The sequence below is a fragment of the Anoplopoma fimbria genome, unplaced genomic scaffold (assembly GCF_027596085.1).
Source record: "Anoplopoma fimbria isolate UVic2021 breed Golden Eagle Sablefish unplaced genomic scaffold, Afim_UVic_2022 Un_contig_13619_pilon_pilon, whole genome shotgun sequence".
Taxonomy (NCBI): Eukaryota; Metazoa; Chordata; class Actinopteri; order Perciformes; family Anoplopomatidae; genus Anoplopoma; species Anoplopoma fimbria.
The window spans coordinates 5,737-23,711 of record NW_026554417.1 but is presented as its reverse complement, the minus strand read 5'-3'; the positions used below and the strand labels follow the sequence as shown (position 1 = coordinate 23,711).

Below are 17,975 nucleotides of genomic sequence, written 5' to 3'. Positions count from 1 at the left end.
GTATGCGTCACAAACACTCACACACAAACATACATGATTATTTTTTCTCAAACATTTTAGATCAACTCAACTGAGGAGAGTCTCTGTTCTAAAGAGTTCATGGTCTTAGTAAATACCTTAAACTCTGGAGCCTAGGTTCCTTTGCTTAATTCTTTTTCAAAATGAACTACATTTCAAACTCAGTGCAGATATTCATTGAGGTGCAACACTACTCATCCAGTCGCCTTTAACATCAAAAGTCTTTCAGGATTTTAGTTAGAAGTTAAAAGCATCAGCTGCTTCTTTCATAAATACGGCTGCTCTTCGTCACTTCTGTGGCTGCGGTTCAAAGTCCTTCAACAACATCATTAAAATGGTTTATGTTCTAAATTGCTCAAAGGTACAGATGAAGAATTTATAAAGCATGGTTGGAAGGTATGTGAGGATGAAGACGGCCAAGTCTTAGAGGTCACCAGCACTCAGCAGCCAGAGACCAGACCAAGAGGGACACCAGAGAAAGACAAAGAGAGGTTTCATGAGTCTTTGAGGGTTCCACAATAACCTTTAGAAACACATTTTTCAAGAACACACAGAATCTATCAGGAACTTTTAATGGGAGCTCTGGAAACCTTTCAAAAATGTTTTGAACCTATGAAGAACTTTAGAGTTAGTCTATTAGAGATTTGTTAAACTGACCAGAAATACTTCTCAGATCATCAAAAGAGCAATTATTATTTCAAACAAAACGAGTTCAAAAACCTGCCAGAGAACTCAGACCACTGTTAGAACTGTTAAATATCCACCAGAGCCTTAAGAGATCAATCTACTGTCAGGAACCTGTTACAAGCTTAAAAATACTGTTCAAACTTTATTTTGACAAATAACAAATAACATTATAGAAACTATCAGGAACCGAACAGAATCCAGAGGTTTATTCTGACCCTTTGAACAAATACCTGGAGCTTGTCCGAATATGCAGGAACCTACCGGAACCTTTAGAAAACCATCTATATCTAAACCCTTAAAAAAACAACACAAACTATAGAAACTGGACAGAAACCAGCAGAACCCTTAAAAGTGTATCCAAAATGACAGGAACCTGTCGCATTATGCAGGAACCTGAAGGAACTTTAAGGAATGCCAGGACTGTCAAAAAGCTGCAGAATCTGTCAGGATCTTTAGAAAGCCATGAAAGTTGTTTTGAATGTGTTAGACCTTTAAAGAACATGATAGAAATATATATGAGTCCAGCAGAATATGACTTTTTTAGCATTTAGAAACCTCAGAAAACCTGTTAGAACCATTAGGAGTTCATCAAGGTTTCAAGAGGCCTGTCAGAACATTAACTCCAGAAACTTTTGGAATGCATTAACTGGAAGGAAGCTGTTACAACCTCTAGATATCCTTCAAACCTTTATACCAATAACACAAATCAAAGGAACCTGTCAGAATATGCAGAAACCTATTGGAACCTTAAGAATTCCCTCAGAACCTTTGGGGATCAGTCAGAAGCAGAGCTTTCAGAATCCTTTTACGTGGCAGTAGGCCTCTAACGAGGAGAAGACAATGTACAATAACCACAGGCTGAAGAACAGGCAGGTGGTAAGGATCTTGGGGATTCTGGGTCCACCGAGCTCCCCGCCGATCTCGGGCCGGCGGCGGTAGATGAGGACGCCGATGCAGATGAAGGCAAAGATGGTGAAGAGTGTGACGGAGAAAGCGAGCGTGCCCGGGTCAACCTTGAACTCCTGGCCCTTGGAGTAGTGGTAGACAGCAGCGATGGACCAGGCCACGCCAATACCCAGGAAGACATTGACAGCGTTACTTCCTGTCACGTTGCCGATTGAGGCGTCGGCGTATTGGTCCTGGATAGCTGCCACCTTACTGGCAAAGGTGTCTGAGGGAGAGAGGAAGTGCTGTGTTTGAGATCCATCAAGTCGATTTAACTGCAGAATTGATTAGTGCAGGATAAGAGTTTACTGGTCCTGGTTAGTCCTCCTCAGCCTGTGAAAACAGTTGTCTAATGTCTTCTGTGCCACTGGAGGGCTAAATAAGCTTGGGCTTGGAGATTTCTAAAATAAAGTTTTTGTTACAAACTGGAGGTGTGGGGTTTAAAGATGTGGCTGTTTACCAGGCAGTGAAATGACACAATCCTTGAATTATTGAAAATGTAAGATTTTTTTTTTTTTGGTGTTTGACCCATACTAGGGACTAAAAGTCAGGATATCAAAATCATATCTCAACATGTTACAGCGATTTCTGTTAATCTGTCTCACAAGTCAAACTGCTTTATGGAAGCGAAAGTAGACTTCCCCTGAAGAGAGTAAACAAACCCAGATTACCAATCCTGCTTTCACTGCCATCTAGTGGTGGCTGAATGTCATGTCTGTATTGGAACAAGTAATCACACCTGTACACACCTGTGATGCTGGGTGTTGAGTTTAGATCTTGTGCCAGGTTAAGTTTATGCTTGGCAGACTCTTTACCATTTTTACAAATCTTTTGAAGACACTTTAGACAACAGCATCAGCCAAATGAATTCAAAGTATTGTACTGTAATTGGAAGTGAATCAGACCTGGTACAGATGTGCCCAAAGCTACGAACACCACAGCGGTGACGGAGTCTTTTAGGCCGACGGTGCAGCCGAAATGCGACGCCAGGTCACCGATGAATGCCGTCAGAATTCCGATGACGGAGATGGACACGACGAAGCAGGCCCAGCCGTTCAAATAGTCTGTGGGAGGAACTAAGGCAAACAGAAGCTTCCAGAAGACGGTGAGGAAGTGCATGACGTAGTCAAAACAGGAGGGCAGCTTCTCCTCGCCACATTCATCATCGTCATCATCACCTGAGAGGAGGCAGAGCCAGGAGTCAACACTGATTCACATACTGTATAAAGCTTGGGCAGGTTATATTAGATTGTCTCAGGTCAAGTTCTTACCAGAGCTGACTGTGATGGCCTCCACAAACTGCTCTCTCCAGCTGTTAGTCCCGATCACCAGGGCCAGGTTGGTCTTCTTAAGGAGTTTATCCACGGTGCTCTGAAAGACAGCAGATCAAAGGAAGCTACACAGTGAATCACCAAGGTCAAACAATGACATATAGAGAGGCCCAGAAACAAGTGTTCCTCTTTGTTCAAAAGATCCCATCAGATTGGTCACCTATCTAAAGATCTGACCGCATGTGTTCATTTGGATACTTGAATTATGACATCAGTTAAACAGAAACTGTTCCCACCTTGAACTCGTACGACTCCTCTATGACCACCTCCATTTTGATGTGCTCTCCCAGCATTGGCCGACCCATCTCTGCTATCCTCCTCTCCCTCCTCCTCCCTTTTGGTCAAAACCTCCTCACCCCCCTCATCTGAGAGACAGAGAGAGAGATGAGAGAGAAAGAGAGAGAACGAGAAGGAGTGAGAGAGAACGAAAGAAGGATAAAGACAAGGAGAGAGAAGGAGAGGGTGGATGTTGGATGGTATAAGTATGCCATATTAATGTCATAAAAATGTCATGAAATTGTTATAGTATAGTATGTAATAAAAACATCAAAGCATTATATGTCTTAAAGAGTCATTGGATGAATAGAGACTGATAGACAGATCGATTGATGGATGGAAGGACAGATGAATTTGAGGTGAATGAATGAAGATAGACTGATGGGTGGACAAACAGACGGACGTACCTGCGATGTTGATAATGGCGGAGGGGGCGGGGTGGTCTCGTCCCTGGACCTTCCTGTAGACGTCTCTGCCTGAACAGGAAACCAGAAACTCGAGTCAAAAACGGAACCTCAACCAGAGAAAGTCACATCTCCATTCAGAACAACAACAACCACAACCAAAAATCTAAATAAATAAATCTGTTGAGGTTGGTTTTTGATTGGATGGATGAAAACCAATAGATTGCATTTCGTGACTATTTCACAAAATGCTGTGTGACTGCCATGGACATTAAAGTGTTTCACTCTGTTATTGTCCTATTGTGGACAATAACACATTTCCACGTGGGGAGGTGTCTGACCACACAGCTGTTTGTCTGCTCAGGAGTGAAACAGGACAAATGAACTCAGGTTCACAAGAAATGTTCCAGTATTATGTCTCTACTGATGAGATAATGTAGAGAACGTGTTTGTGTTCACCCACCTGTTTTGACGAATCCACCTGAAAGGATAGAACATATGAAACAAGAAGTCCAAATTAGTTCTGATATTACAGCCAGTTTTCATTTTAATTCTAAAATGAACCAAACTGTATTTCAGAGATATAAGATAAGATAAGATAATCCTTTATTAGTCCCGCAGCGGGGAAATTTGCATATCATGAATGAGACAAACAGCAGGACGGAAAAGGAAACATTAGAGCAGCTTACCGACTTCCTGAAGCAACACAGCTGAAGAGAAGAAACAGAGGAGATGAAATCAGACAGAAAAAAGAAGCAGAAAAACATAACAGATAAAAAGAAACAAGAAGTTAAAAAAGAGGAGCCCAGATCTTCTGAAGATGCAGAGTTTAGTTTGGTTGCTATATCAACATTTTTTATCATCACTCTAGAAAACGAGTCATTTGCAGATGAAGATGACTCGGTCCTGATCTGACTGAGAATACAATAACAGGACTGTGTTCAAATCCAGATGAAGGTATCAAGTAAAAAGAACTTCACTCTGATGATCATGAAGTGACTCAGGAAACAAACATGAAAAGACATCTGTGTTCAAACGTTTGCTGTTTCTGTCAAAGTAGTTAATCATGGATTATGTTTAGTGTTTAAATGAAGGCACACACAGGCAGGTTTACTGGGACAGGGACAAACAGACCACAAGCACACCTGTCCAAACTGTCCTAACATATTCAAACCTCTTCAGACCTGTCCTAAACTGTCCCACCATGTCCCAGCCAGTCAAAAGCCGTCCTCTTCTGTCCTAAAATGTCTGAACCTGTTGTAACGTGTCCAAACATGTCCAGTCGTTCTCTGGTCTTGTCAGTTTCATTCTGTGGTAACCAGTCCCCACAGGTCTAACCTTGTCCAGACCTGTCTTGCCCATGATTAACTAACAAGTGGAAAGCACCCCATCCTGTCCTAACCCGACAGTCCCAGTCCCTCCAGAGCTGTCCTCAAGTGTCCAACAATGCCCCAACCAGTGGAAAGCACCCCATCCTGTCCCTACCTGTCCCAGTATGTCCTAGACCATTATAGCGTTCCCCTTACCCATCCGATCCAACCAGTCCATGCATTCACCCTTATTTCTAACCTCTCCACACCAGTTCTAACTAGTCCTAACTTGTCCAAAACTGTACAATCATAAAGTGTCCCACCAAGTACCGACCAGAATAAAGTACCCCATCCTGTCCTAGCCAGTCCCAACATGTTCTACTCATTCCTAACCTTTCCAAGCCCGTTTCACTTGTCCCCAACTACTCCAGACTAGTCCCTATCACGAAACCAGTCCAAACCTGTTTTAACCTGCCCTAATTAGTCCCACCATGTCCTAACTATTCTAACTAGTTCTTACCTACCGACACCTTAAACAACTATTCTCAGCCAGTCCATCTCCTGGTCAGTCCCAAGTTGAGGTGGAGGAGGACGGGGTGGGCTGTCAGTGTCCCATGTGAAACCAAAAGACAACTTACTTTAACTTACTGTTGTTACATGACTTATGTTCTAAACTAATGCCAAGTTATTTAACAAACGTACTTATTTGAACCCAAACCAGGATCTTTCTTTAAACCTAACAGAGGAGTTTTGTTGCCGTAAATTGTTTTGTTTTAATTCACAAAGTAAAGTTTGACTTCTTCAACATAGCTGCAGTTTGGCCCGTCTGAGGCATTAGAACGACAGTAACGATGACCACCGATGAGGCCCATTCAATCGGCTGATAACGTTTAGGTTGGGTGGTGGAAGGAGGAGGCAGCACAGCGACAGCAGCAGGAGCAAACCGAACAAAAGCAGGAAAAGAGTGCTTCAAGGTAGATGAAGGAAAGGTCAGAGGTGTCTCTTCACACCTGTCCATCTCCTCTGGTTCCAACACGGCTCCAGCAGCTCTATGTAGAAGCTGGCCTGCTTATCGTACTCATCATGGTCAATTACTCTAACTGCTATGGTCTTCCTGTGGACGACAGAGTACAGTGGGAGGGGAGGTCAGGGTTCATGCGTTAGTTCACCAACACACATTCAAACACACTCATAGAGGCCGACAGATGCCATCTGACAGGACTCCGTCGTCATGGTGTCTGAGTCACCGTTGCAACACCATGGCAACAGGGATGAGCTCACCTCATGTGGCCAGCAGGGAGGAGGTTAAAGTCACAATGAAAAATATTGGTATTTCCATCATGGTAACACCTAACTGAAGAGGCAATTAACCCAAAACACTTCTTCTTATATCTACAATAGATTGATTGCTGATGTTTTTCCTGCGAGGTCTTGAGGTGAGCTTGAATTAACAGAGGTTAAAGGTCATTAGTGATGTGGGCGGGGTTACAGCATGGGAAGGCGACACCCCCACCTTTCCTCTCACTCATCTCCAGCAGCTGAGGCTCTCCCATCTCTAGGAAGAAGTTCTTGTTTTTCTCATATTCTTCATCATCAATTATATTGATCTGAATAGTTTTGCTGAAACAGAAAAAAACACAGAAAGGTTGCAGAAGGAGAAGTTTGCAGACCGTTTAGGCGTAATGAGGAAAACATGGTGACGAAAGATACCAGAGACGTAGAGTTAGAAGCTGCAGGGAAACAGCCGCGGAACAACATTTACAGAAACGTAACAACGTAACAGCGTAACAATGTAACAACGTAACAACGTAACAACGTAACAATGTAACAACGTAACAATGTAACAACGTAACAACGTAACAACGTAACAATGTAACAATGTAACAACGTAACAACGTAAAAAACGTAACAACGTAACAACGTAACAATGTAACAATGTAACAACGTAACAACGTAAAAATGAAACAACGTAACGCTGCAACGTAACGTAACAACGTAACAACGTAACAACGTAACGACGTAACAACGTAACAACGTAACAACGTAACAACGTAACAACGTAACAACGTAACGCGTAACAACGCGTAACAACGTAACGCTAACAACGTAACGCTAACAACGTAACGCTACAACGTAACGCTACAACGTAACGCTACAACGTAACGCTACAACGTAACGCTACAACGTAACGCTACAACCTAACGCTACAACCTAACGCTACAACTAACGGTCAACGCTACAACCTAACGCTGTGGGGTCAACGTAAAATGAAACCTAAATTAACGGTCACTTTACTGTGCCGATGTGAGGGTTCCGGGACAGAGGATGTGAGGGTGTAAGGACAGAGGATGTGAGGGTGTAAGGACAGAGGATGTGAGGGTGTAAGGACAGAGGATGTGAGGGTCTAAGGACAGAGGAGGTGAGGGTGTAAGGACAGAGGATGTGAGGGTGTAAGGACAGAGGAGGTGAGGGTGTAAGGACAGAGGATGTGAGGGTGTAAGGACAGAGGATGTCTCATGTGTACAGATTGTAAAGCCCTCTGAGGCTAATTTGTAATTTGTGATTTTGGGCTATACAAAATAAACTGAATTGAATTGAATTGAATTGAACTTAAGATACTACTTAACGTTCTCTGACAGAATAGAAAAAGCATTGTCATTCAACGTTTCCATGGTTTGCAGAAATGTACAATGGCAATAGTTCTTTGCTGCTCAACTCTTCTGTCAATGTCTGAAAGGATTGACATAATTTTATGTTTGAAACTTTGTGATCAATTAGATGAAACCTAGATGCTGATTCGATTAAAGATAAGTGATTTGCTTCCAGTTTAGACCAGTTTGACTTGAGGTCCTAAATGATTCAGTGACCCAACATGAAGAAACCAGCTGACACAGTTAGAGGGTTTGTTTGGAGGCTTCACAGGGCCGCAGGCTACCAGAGCCCTGATTGGACACATCCACTGTGTGTGTGTGTGTGTGTGTGTGTGTGTGTGTGTGTGTGTGTGTGTGTGTGTGTGTGTGTGTGTGTGTGTGTGTGTGTGTGACTGAGTGTGTATAGGCCCCGGCGGCGTGGAAAGACAAAACCGCCTTCATGCATTTCCATGTTTATTTAATATGAGCAGATTGATGGTTTGGAGGTTTGCCCTCTGTGATCTACAGTCTGTATCCTGACGGAGTGTGAAAGGAAAAGTCCTGCAGTTAAGTTTTATTTATAGATTGATTTCTTATACAGCAATCAATTACATTTGAGATTTGAATGTTTGTTTACACCAAGTTCTTAAAATAAAAGAGCAGAAGATTGTTTTTTTATATCTTTTCAAAGTTAAATTTATGACACATATAAAAAACCAACTATACAATCAGTATGTTTGACCTTTTTATTATTCTAATAATTACATTTAAAGTGGATTTATGTTTCGTGTTTAATGCTAAAGTGAAGTTATTGATGGTCAAACATTTTATTAAAGCTGAAGATATCAGACAAGCTGACTGAGAGATGATATAAAGAGATGAAGATTCATGTTCCAGTGTTATTTGTGTTCTCTCAGTATAACGGGCTGCTAAATGTTCAGAGTACTTATTCAGTATGAGGTGTTCTTTTCAGGCCACAGAGTGCTGGACAAACTAACACCATATGTTTCATTATGCTCCTAAAATATGACGCTCTAAGAGATAAAACCTGTTTTACTTTACTTTCTGTGATAACAGTGTTTTTATTTACACGGTTAACAAACTTATCTGCCAACTCGTACATATGCTGCATCATTGGAAGAAATAAGAAAAAATAAAAGACAATAAAAAGTATTCAAATCCAAATGAAAATAAATGACTGAGGGGAATTGGAACTTCAAAATGTACCAGAAAACCAAAACAAGTTGCTAAAAGCGACACTTTACTAATGAGTGAGCTGTTAACATAAAAACACTGATTGTTGGAGCAAGAGTACAACCGTAAGTCTGCAGTTTACTATCTCAGACAGGTTGACATAAAGAGCATGGTGAGGTAGAGGTGCGGCCGGCGACGACCTCCCCTGTGGTCGACTCTGAGAGGAGCCGGCTGCACTCATCTGTCTGCTTTATGGGCCGAGAGCTGGACGATGAGCAGGATCCTGCTGCTGCTCAACACAGGCTGCCCTAATAAGGAAGAGAGCTGCGTGATGTTTATCTGGCCAACACACCGGCAGCACGACAAAAGACATGTGAGACACCGAGCTGGAGATCCACTCGCACACTCCAAAGAATAAAGACGACCGCAGCCGGTCAACAAACATCCAACGACCACTTCAACCCCCAAAAATGGAAAAAAGAAAGAAACATAAGCTAAAAAGGAATTAAAGGAGTACTCTACTCATTTAGTCAGTCACTTGGAAGTTGGAGGACTCACTAGAAACACATTGACAAACTTTGAGGGTTGAATTCACAATCTAGAGTTTTTTTGCAGAAGCTAAACACAAATACGACAAAAGAAACATGCAATCCTCAAGGGAGAAATGCTCCTTTAACTGAGCGTCTCGCTGCTCCTGTGAAACGATCAGGTATTTAAATAAGCTATTATGGAGACATTTGGTGCAAAATGGGTTCTCAATGTAAAAGCAGTCCCACTCACAAAGGCCAGCTCTGATAGAGACACTCAGCATCTTCAGAGAGTTGGTGGTGGATATTAAACTCTGTCATGTTTCAATAAGCTTTAAGCCTCTGCACCTCGTGGGTCGGCTCTGTATCTTTCTTTTTCTCTCCATCGTTCTGCCAACAAAGATAACTGATAATCGGGCGGAGAAAAGTCCGTTTTGAATTAATAATAAGTGAAACTAGAAGAAGTTGCTCTGTGATTATGGATCAAACTATAGAAATTGTGAAACTGGAACGATGACTCACAGTGAAGTTCATCGTCTGTTTGAAACAGTTTGCTCAAAGCTCGATGGTGAGCTAAGCTGACCGCTAACACGTGAGCCAGCTGGAAACATTCTCTATGAGCGTCTTTCTATTTTCTCTGAGCTCTGTTTACTCTGGAGTAACATGTAGTATTATACAGAGATAATCAATCAATAAAAAACTGATGTTAAAATTTCCCTTTAACCCCCGAAAACCTTTTTTATTTCTTTGCCAGGAACACAATGCTAAAATAAGTTGATTTACTTTACTTCTCTAATTGTCTATTTAAACGTTTCTTGTGAAAAATAGCCACAATGTTAAATAAATAAGAAAATGAAGGAACTGAATTTGACGAATCATAATATGTTGAATCTTAAAACACTCGTTTTGTGTCAGATTATTTCATACTCAACCACAAAAGTGTTGCAAACCGCTGAAGAAAAGTTTTCGCATTAAAAAACGCAGCTGATTTCTTTAAGGTAACACCTGCAGTAATCACATGTGATGGATGTTAGTTAACTGGAAGCTGTAACCTGACCACATAAACAGCAGCAGTGTGAAGCTCCTGTCACACAGAGCAGCTCTGTTCACAACCAGAGACCTCCAACGCTCGGCTTAAGGCTGTAATGTGAATGAAACAAACAGACTTTTTAAAGCTTCACATCTCCTACTGCACATGCTCACATTAACCCTTCACATCCAACACCTCACATCAGTCATCCAGCATTCCTAGTTATACCTATGAAAAATAAAGCGCTGTAATAAGTGGAAGTACCACGGAATTCTTTCATGTTATTGATGTTATCCTTAACAAGAAAGTATAAATCCCACTACATCAAACTCTGTGCGTGTTTGCTCCTCATGTGACAAGAGAAGTCAATGTTTATTGTACAAGTAACTTCTGTACTTCACTAACAGGTGGAGAACTGTGGTGAAGCCATTGCTTCCTGTGTTAAAGCTGCATTCTCTCTGCTGTCCACCAGGGGGCGACTCCTCTGGTTGTATAGAAGTCTATGAGAAAATGACTCTACTTCTCTCTTGATTTATTCCCTCAGTAAACATTGTAAACATGAGTTTATGGTCTCAATCTCTAGTTTCAAGTCTTCTTCAATACAGCATGATGTTCATTTAGTAAATGATGCTCCATTTAGAGTCAAACAGACCATAAAGCAGGGGATGCTTTAGGGCGGGGCTACACACTGATTGACAGGTCCACACCAGAGACGTATACGGCGTCTCTACGTCACTCCTCCTCACTCCATATATGGTAAATTCCTGTTCACTGGTTCATGAAAACCAGGATGCCAATGACCGTAATCCAAGATGGCAATGGCGAAATTGCCAAACTCTTTCTAACCTGCACTCCAGAAACCAGTGGCTGACATCACAATGACTACATTTACTAGTCTATGGTCAGTAACGCCCTTCTGTAGTTATTTTAACCCAAACAACAATCTTTTCGTAAACCTAACTAAGTAGTTTAGTTGTCTAAACCTAACTAAGTATTTTTTTGTCTTAACCTAACTAAGTAGTTTTGTAGTCTAAACCTAACTAAGTAGTTTAGTTGTCTAAACCTAACTAAGTAGTTTAGTTGTCTAAACCTAACTAAGTAGTTTAGTTGTCTAAACTTAACTAAGTAGTTTAGTTGTCTAAACCTAACTAAGTAGTTTTGTAGTCTTAACCTAACTAAGTAGTTTAGTTGTCTAAACCTAACTAAGTAGTTTAGTTGTCTAAACTAAAAACCTAACTAAGTAGTTTAGTTGTCTTAACCTAACTAAGTAGTTTAGTTGTCTAAACCTAACTAAGTAGTTTAGTCTGTCTAAACCTAACTAAGTAGTTTAGTTGTCTAAACCTAACTAAGTAGTTTAGTTGTCTAAACCTAACTAAGTAGTTTAGTTGTCTAAACCTAACTAAGTAGTTTAGTTGTCTAAACCTAACTAAGTAGTTTAGTTGTCTAAACCTAACTAAGTTATCTGGATCCTTGTAGACCACAACAAAGGGATCTGTATCTGACAATATTTATATATTTGCTCCATTCTTTCTTTTGCGTTGATCCAATCTGTGACTCTGATCTGATCCATCACTCTGATCGGAACCGTGAGTTTTATGATCTGTTGCACCTCTACAGTCCCTTTAAGATGCAAATAAATCTCCACTAAACAGACGTCTGTCAGCTGATGACTGAGTCCTGTATCTAACTGTATCCTGATGGGTCTATATAAGGCTCTCCCAGCAGGGTAAATGCAGGGCAGCGTCATCATTAATAAAGTAAAACAACGAAGGAGCGTGGCACCTTTTCCATTTCATTTCCCGTCGCCTTCACAGCCAGCGGCCGTGTTTATGCTCTGGAAATAAAAAATGTTGTCATTACATTCCTGCTGCCCGCAGACATGGAAAGAGTCTGCCTGCAGCCGCTGGGTGAGCCATGTTAACCTGAGGCTGAGTCACATGATCGTGTGCAGGAGGAGCTTCTGAAAGAAATCCCTGTTCAATACCAACTATCATACAACTGCTGCTGATTTACTAGAACACGTGAAGAAAACACCTCTTCAGATTCAGACTTTTCCATGATTCTTTGATTCCAAAGTTCCTGATTTAAACCAGATTTTGACCACATTTATACTCTATTTCACTCAAACAACAAAGAACTTGAACAACTACTTGTTTCCCGAAAACATGCAAGAGCAAGAAAAATACTTGGTAAAGTTTAAGAGCTGCAATACAAAAATGTACTTACACACTATAAATTTAGAGTCTGAGGATCAATCAGTACTGTCAGAGTTCTTCAGAGGTATTTACGTGATCAGAAACATGTTGGCAGTCGGCCAAGAGTGATAAACTAACATTTAAACTGAGAACACTGGACGTTGGTTTTATCTTTAAAAGATGTCGTTGACATTTGTAATATTGAAGAATATTGAAAATACCTTTAAAGATGGATAACAGGTAAAAACATGAACCACTAAGGTTTGCATAGTGGGCGCTTAATGACGACTAACACAGTAACTTACAGCATTCTCCCTCAGAATGATGTTCCTATTGGACGATTCTGCAGCACATCATTTACTGAGTACCAGTGCAGGAAGTTTTGTGTCCTTTATGTAGTAAAGTGGAAAGGGGGATTTGTGTAGCACATTTGTCGAAATTTAGCAAACTGTAACCATGATATTTACAACTTTAACTGCACAGTAATTAACATGCATCTTGTTGCACATTGTTATGCCCATTTGAGCTTTGTTGTTTAATACATTCTGCGGTTTTGGAAAATCAGCCACTGAAAACAGTTTCTTTGGCTGGAGGGCTGGTTGGTGGACATGTCGAGGCACATGCCAATGTAAAAAAAACAAGTGGACAAACAAGTGTTCCAGTCGTCTGAATGTCCACTAGACATTTAACAAGCAATGTCAAGCAACGGTCTAAGGACAGAGGAGGTGAGGGTCTAAGGACAGAGGAGGTGAGGGTGTAAGGACAAAGGATGTGAGGGTCTAAGGACAGAGGATGTGAGGGTCTAAGGACAGAGGATGTGAGGGTCTAAGGACAGAGGAGGTGAGGGTCTAAGGACAGAGGAGGTGAGGGTCTAAGGACAGAGGATGTGAGGGTGTAAGGACAGAGGAGGTGAGGGTCTAAGGACAGAGGATGTGAGGGTCTAAGGACAGAGGATGTGAGGGGTGTAAGGACAGAGGAGGTGAGGGTCTAAGGACAGAGGATGTGAGGGTGTAAGGACAGAGGATGTGAGGGTCTAAGGACAGAGGATGTGAGGGTCTAAGGACAGAGGAGGTGAGGGTCTAAGGACAGAGGAGGTGAGGGTCTAAGGACAGAGGAGGTGAGGGTCAGAGGAGGTGAGGGTCTAAGGACAGAGGATGTGAGGGTCTAAGGACAGAGGAGGTGAGGGTCTAAGGACAGAGGAAAGCCCTCTGAGGCATATTTGTTATTTGATTTTGGGCTATACAAAATAAATTGAATTGATTTGAATTGAATTGAAAATGTTGATTCAGAGTATAATGGCTTACATTGTGGTCCGCCTTGGCCCCACCCACATAAACGTCCATGAGCTTCGTGTGAACGGACTCATCAGCCCATGTGTAACCTACTCCGACACATTGACCGCCATCATCTGCCTAATTCATGAACTTGATTAACTCAGGACCCTTTGTGTAAACGTCACCTCACAGACAAAGAACCACTAGTCATCAACTAGTTATCAATACAGTCAGAAATCATTCTCTTGACATTTAAAAGTTGTTTTTGACATAAAGACTCTAAAACCCAGGATGCCTTGCAGAGAAATCAGGGAACCGACACAGTAGATGTTGTACTTACAAGATCTCATCGTTCTCGAACTCCAGGACTCCATGTGTGTCCTCAAAGTCCTCGCCGCCTCCTTTAGCCGTCCCCTCAATAGTTTTGTATGGGACCACCACGACACCGCGAGCTCCCGAGGTCCGGATCACCTTCACCTCCATCACCCCGACGCTCTCGCTCACGGTCACAGCCGGCTCCTCGAACGTAAAGATCCCTGCGTGGTCGTCGTCAAAGATGGTGACGGTGGTCGTGCAAGGCAGACCCAAACTTGCGAGGGCATCCACGTGGTTTGCCTCGCACTCGTTTGAGCTGGCGCCCTCTGATAGGACCTTCACATTGCTGAGGTGAACAAGGAAATGCTCGTCTTCCTCAAAGATATCATCGTCAATTATGTCAATGCGGAGTTCCTTTTCGGTCTCGCCTGGTTTGAACAAGATAGTTCCTTTAGTGAACTGGTAATCTGAGCCGGCGTTTGCGGTGCCGTCTTCAGTCTGGTAATCCACCGACACTGTGCTCGTTAGGTCTCCACCACGGCGCACAACGTTCAGCGCTACAGTGCCGCAGTTCTCCAGACACTGGTAGGTACCGGGGTCGAAGAACACCTTGGAGGAAAAGTCGTTCACTGAGACCTCGGTGCAGATATCGTGCTGGTTGGCTCTCTTGGCTTGCTCGGCGGCATGCTTCTTCAGGATGTTTCCGGCTCCCGTCATGATCCTGGTGGCCTGACAGCGGTAGAAAGCCCGACTCTTCTGCTGCTGGGTTAAAACTTGGTAATTGGCGAGCTCCATCAACTGCTCCATGTCCTTCTCGGGATGTTTCTGTTTCAGCTCCTTCAGGATCCTGGCCACCTCTCTGCGGGCCTCTTCCTCATCCAGCTCCTTAAAATCAAACGCTATGTCCTCTCCGCCGGATTTGAGCATTTTCCCATCCATTTCGATGTCGACCTTTGATGGAAGCTCTGGTTCTCCTCTGTTTCGATGATCATTCCTTTCTGCTTCCCTGCTCTGTATCGTTTGTGCATGTATTTGTAGAAGAGGAGTCTGCGGTCGGCCACATAAGCGAATCCAACACAAATGGGGAAGAAGAAGAGCGTGACCAGACCCTCCCATATCTCGACAACACCTGGAGAAAAGACGGCCAGGATCAGATAAAGCCAGATGTATGCAAAGACACTCCAGATGGCGGTGACGAAGAACACCCTGAGGTGCTTCACCTTTCTGGTTTCTCCCTCAGGAATGACTGACACACAAAAGCCAATGATGACAAACATGTTGAAGGCGGCACTTCCTACGATGGTGTTTGGGCCCAGCTCGCCGGCGTTAAAGTTGTGACCACAAACCTCCACGACCGACAGGAGGATTTCTGGGGCGGAGGAGCCCAGCGCCATCAGGGTCAGGTTGGACACCGTCTCATTCCAGATGCGCACCGTCGTGGTGATCTTCTCGCCGTTTGGTTTCTTGATGGTGATCCGTCTCTCCTGGGAGGTGATGACCTCGATGGACGCCATAAACCTGTCGGCGATGATGGAGACACCCAAGAACATGTACGCCAGCCCCACAAAGTAGACAGTGGCCCTGGCGATTCGGTCGGTTAAAGCCGGGTTTTCTGGCTTCCACACCGGCAGGATGACGCCTTCGACGCAGACGCTGCCTTCCCCGCATTTGGTTTGGTTACTGAGCGTGTCGTTGGACGTGAAGGTCAGAGCGGAGCCTCCGGCCACCGAATGTGGAAGTTCACTTGAGATGATGGTCGACAGGAAAAGCAGCTGATAGGTGGAGAACAGTGACGAGGTCCGGGATCTACTCATGGTGACACTTGAGCTTAAACCTGCAAGACACAGAAGGAAACGTTAGAGCTTTTCTGTCGTATCATGTTTGAAACTGGTTTGAATGGACGACTTCTCAACTGCCTCACTTCTGCTGAATCACAGAGAGAAACTGTAAATCCTTTCCTTCTCTGGGACTCTGAATCTAACTGTAGTTGTTACTGCTGTGAGTGTTCACATGAGCTGATTGTAACACAAGGTGTTCAACAATCTTTCTCAAAACATCAACAATAACTGACTAATTACTACACAAGCGTAGTTTTTAAGTAGTATCTAGAAGTTGTGATCAGTTCTTGAACTGTTTGGTTCAACAGAGAAGATGTTGATAATCATAAAAGTTATGAATCAAGTGTAAACACCAGTCATTCATTGTCAGAGCTTCTTTGTAAATTAAATAATTCTGGGTGTTCACAATGTTTATCAGACCACACAGTCAATCTGGACTCTTCGGGTGGTAATTGATTTATGAATCGCTGCATAATCATCAATAAGGTTAAGTGATAATGCAAATAAACACTTGTTGAAATCATGTATTTAAGTTATATTTAATTTTGGTGCGACCGATACTTTATTATAAAACTAAAATCTATAATTTTTTATTTTTTATAAGAGACGATCATTAACTTTAATTTACATTCAAATATTATTGTGCTCAGACTGGGAATTATTGTAAATACAATTTTTCAATTAAAAACTACTTTTTCTATATCTCACATTCATTTTAAGGACAATATAAACACATTAATATTATAACATCACTATTCCGTCTCATATACTGCCATAGTGTAGTATTAGATCAAATGTACTGCTGTACTACCTGATCTATTGCAGTACTAAATCAGAAACCTACCGTCACTCAAACAGTTTCAGTATCTGACAGAAGAAAAAACTGAATCTCAAACAAACATGAGAGGAGTTTTCATCCTGGAGGCAGAAACGAGTTCATAAAGCGTCCACTTCTTCTGCAGAGGAACAATACAAAGCTGTCGGATGATGTGGAGACGAGAAACAGGAACACGCTCTGATCATAACACCAGTGTGACCACGAAGACACCACACCGCTGTCTGTTCAACAGTCTCCTCCTCTCTGCCTCTCTCTCTGTGTCTCTCTCTCTATGTCTCTCTCTCTCTCTCTATGTCTCCTCCTCTCTGTCTCTCTCTATGTCTCTCCCTCTCTCTAACTCTCTCTCTCTCTCTCTCTCTCTCTCTATGTCTCCTCCTCTCTGTCTCTCTCTCTCTGTCTCTCTCTAACTCTCTGTCTCTCTCTGTCTCTCTCTGTCTCTCTATGTCTCTCTCTCTCTCTCTCTCTCTCTCTCTCTCTCTCTATGTCTCTCCTCTCTCTCTCTCTCTCTCTCTCTCTATGTCTCCTCCTCTCTGTCTCTCTCTATGTCTCTCCCTCTCTCTAACTCTCTCTCTCTCTCTCTCTCTCTCTCTCTATGTCTCTCTCTCTATATGTCTCTCTCTCTCTAACTCTCCCTCTCTCTGTCTCTCTCTCTATCTCTCTCTCTCTCTCTCTCTGTCTCTCTCTCTCTCTCTAACTCTGTCTCTCTCTCTCTCTCTCTGTCTCTCTCTCTCTAACTCTGTCTCTCTCTGTCTCTCTCTCTATCTCTGTGTCTCTCTCTGTCTCTCTCTCTCTCTCTCTCTGTCTCTCTCTCTCTGTCTCTGTCTCTCTCTCTCTCTCTCTCTCTCTCTCTCTGTCTCTGTCTCTCTCTCTGCCGACACTTTCTAAATCGGTCATATCACTTTTCTTATCATAACATATTTAGTTTTTGGGCACCAAGAGTTTTCTCTTTATATTAAATGATATTGAACTCACAAAAAGTTGAATAAGGGTTGAATTACAATTTCAGTCAGGTAAACTGAAAATATTTGATTACATTTTCAGTAAATTCTGACATTATTGGTGCTACAAGGCCCTATTGTTTCTGTTTACACCAGGTGGTGAGGGAACTGTGAGGCAGGACATGAGATGTGTTCTCCATTAGAAGGTTGTCCTCTGATCATTTT

At 42.5% G+C, this 17,975-nt stretch overlaps 1 protein-coding gene across 1 annotated transcript; it reads right to left on the bottom strand.

Moving 5' to 3' along the window:
- Nucleotides 1-1,499: 1,499 nt before the first annotated feature.
- Nucleotides 1,500-15,950, bottom strand: LOC129088612 (sodium/calcium exchanger 1-like). The gene is given in 11 exon segments (XM_054595951.1): nucleotides 1,500-1,876; nucleotides 2,556-2,828; nucleotides 2,922-3,021; nucleotides 3,218-3,304; nucleotides 3,306-3,346; nucleotides 3,665-3,733; nucleotides 4,125-4,142; nucleotides 4,351-4,371; nucleotides 6,485-6,591; nucleotides 14,162-15,113; nucleotides 15,116-15,950. Coding segments are annotated over 11 exon segments (2,880 nt in total).
- Between the last annotated feature and the right edge of the window lie 2,025 nt (nucleotides 15,951-17,975).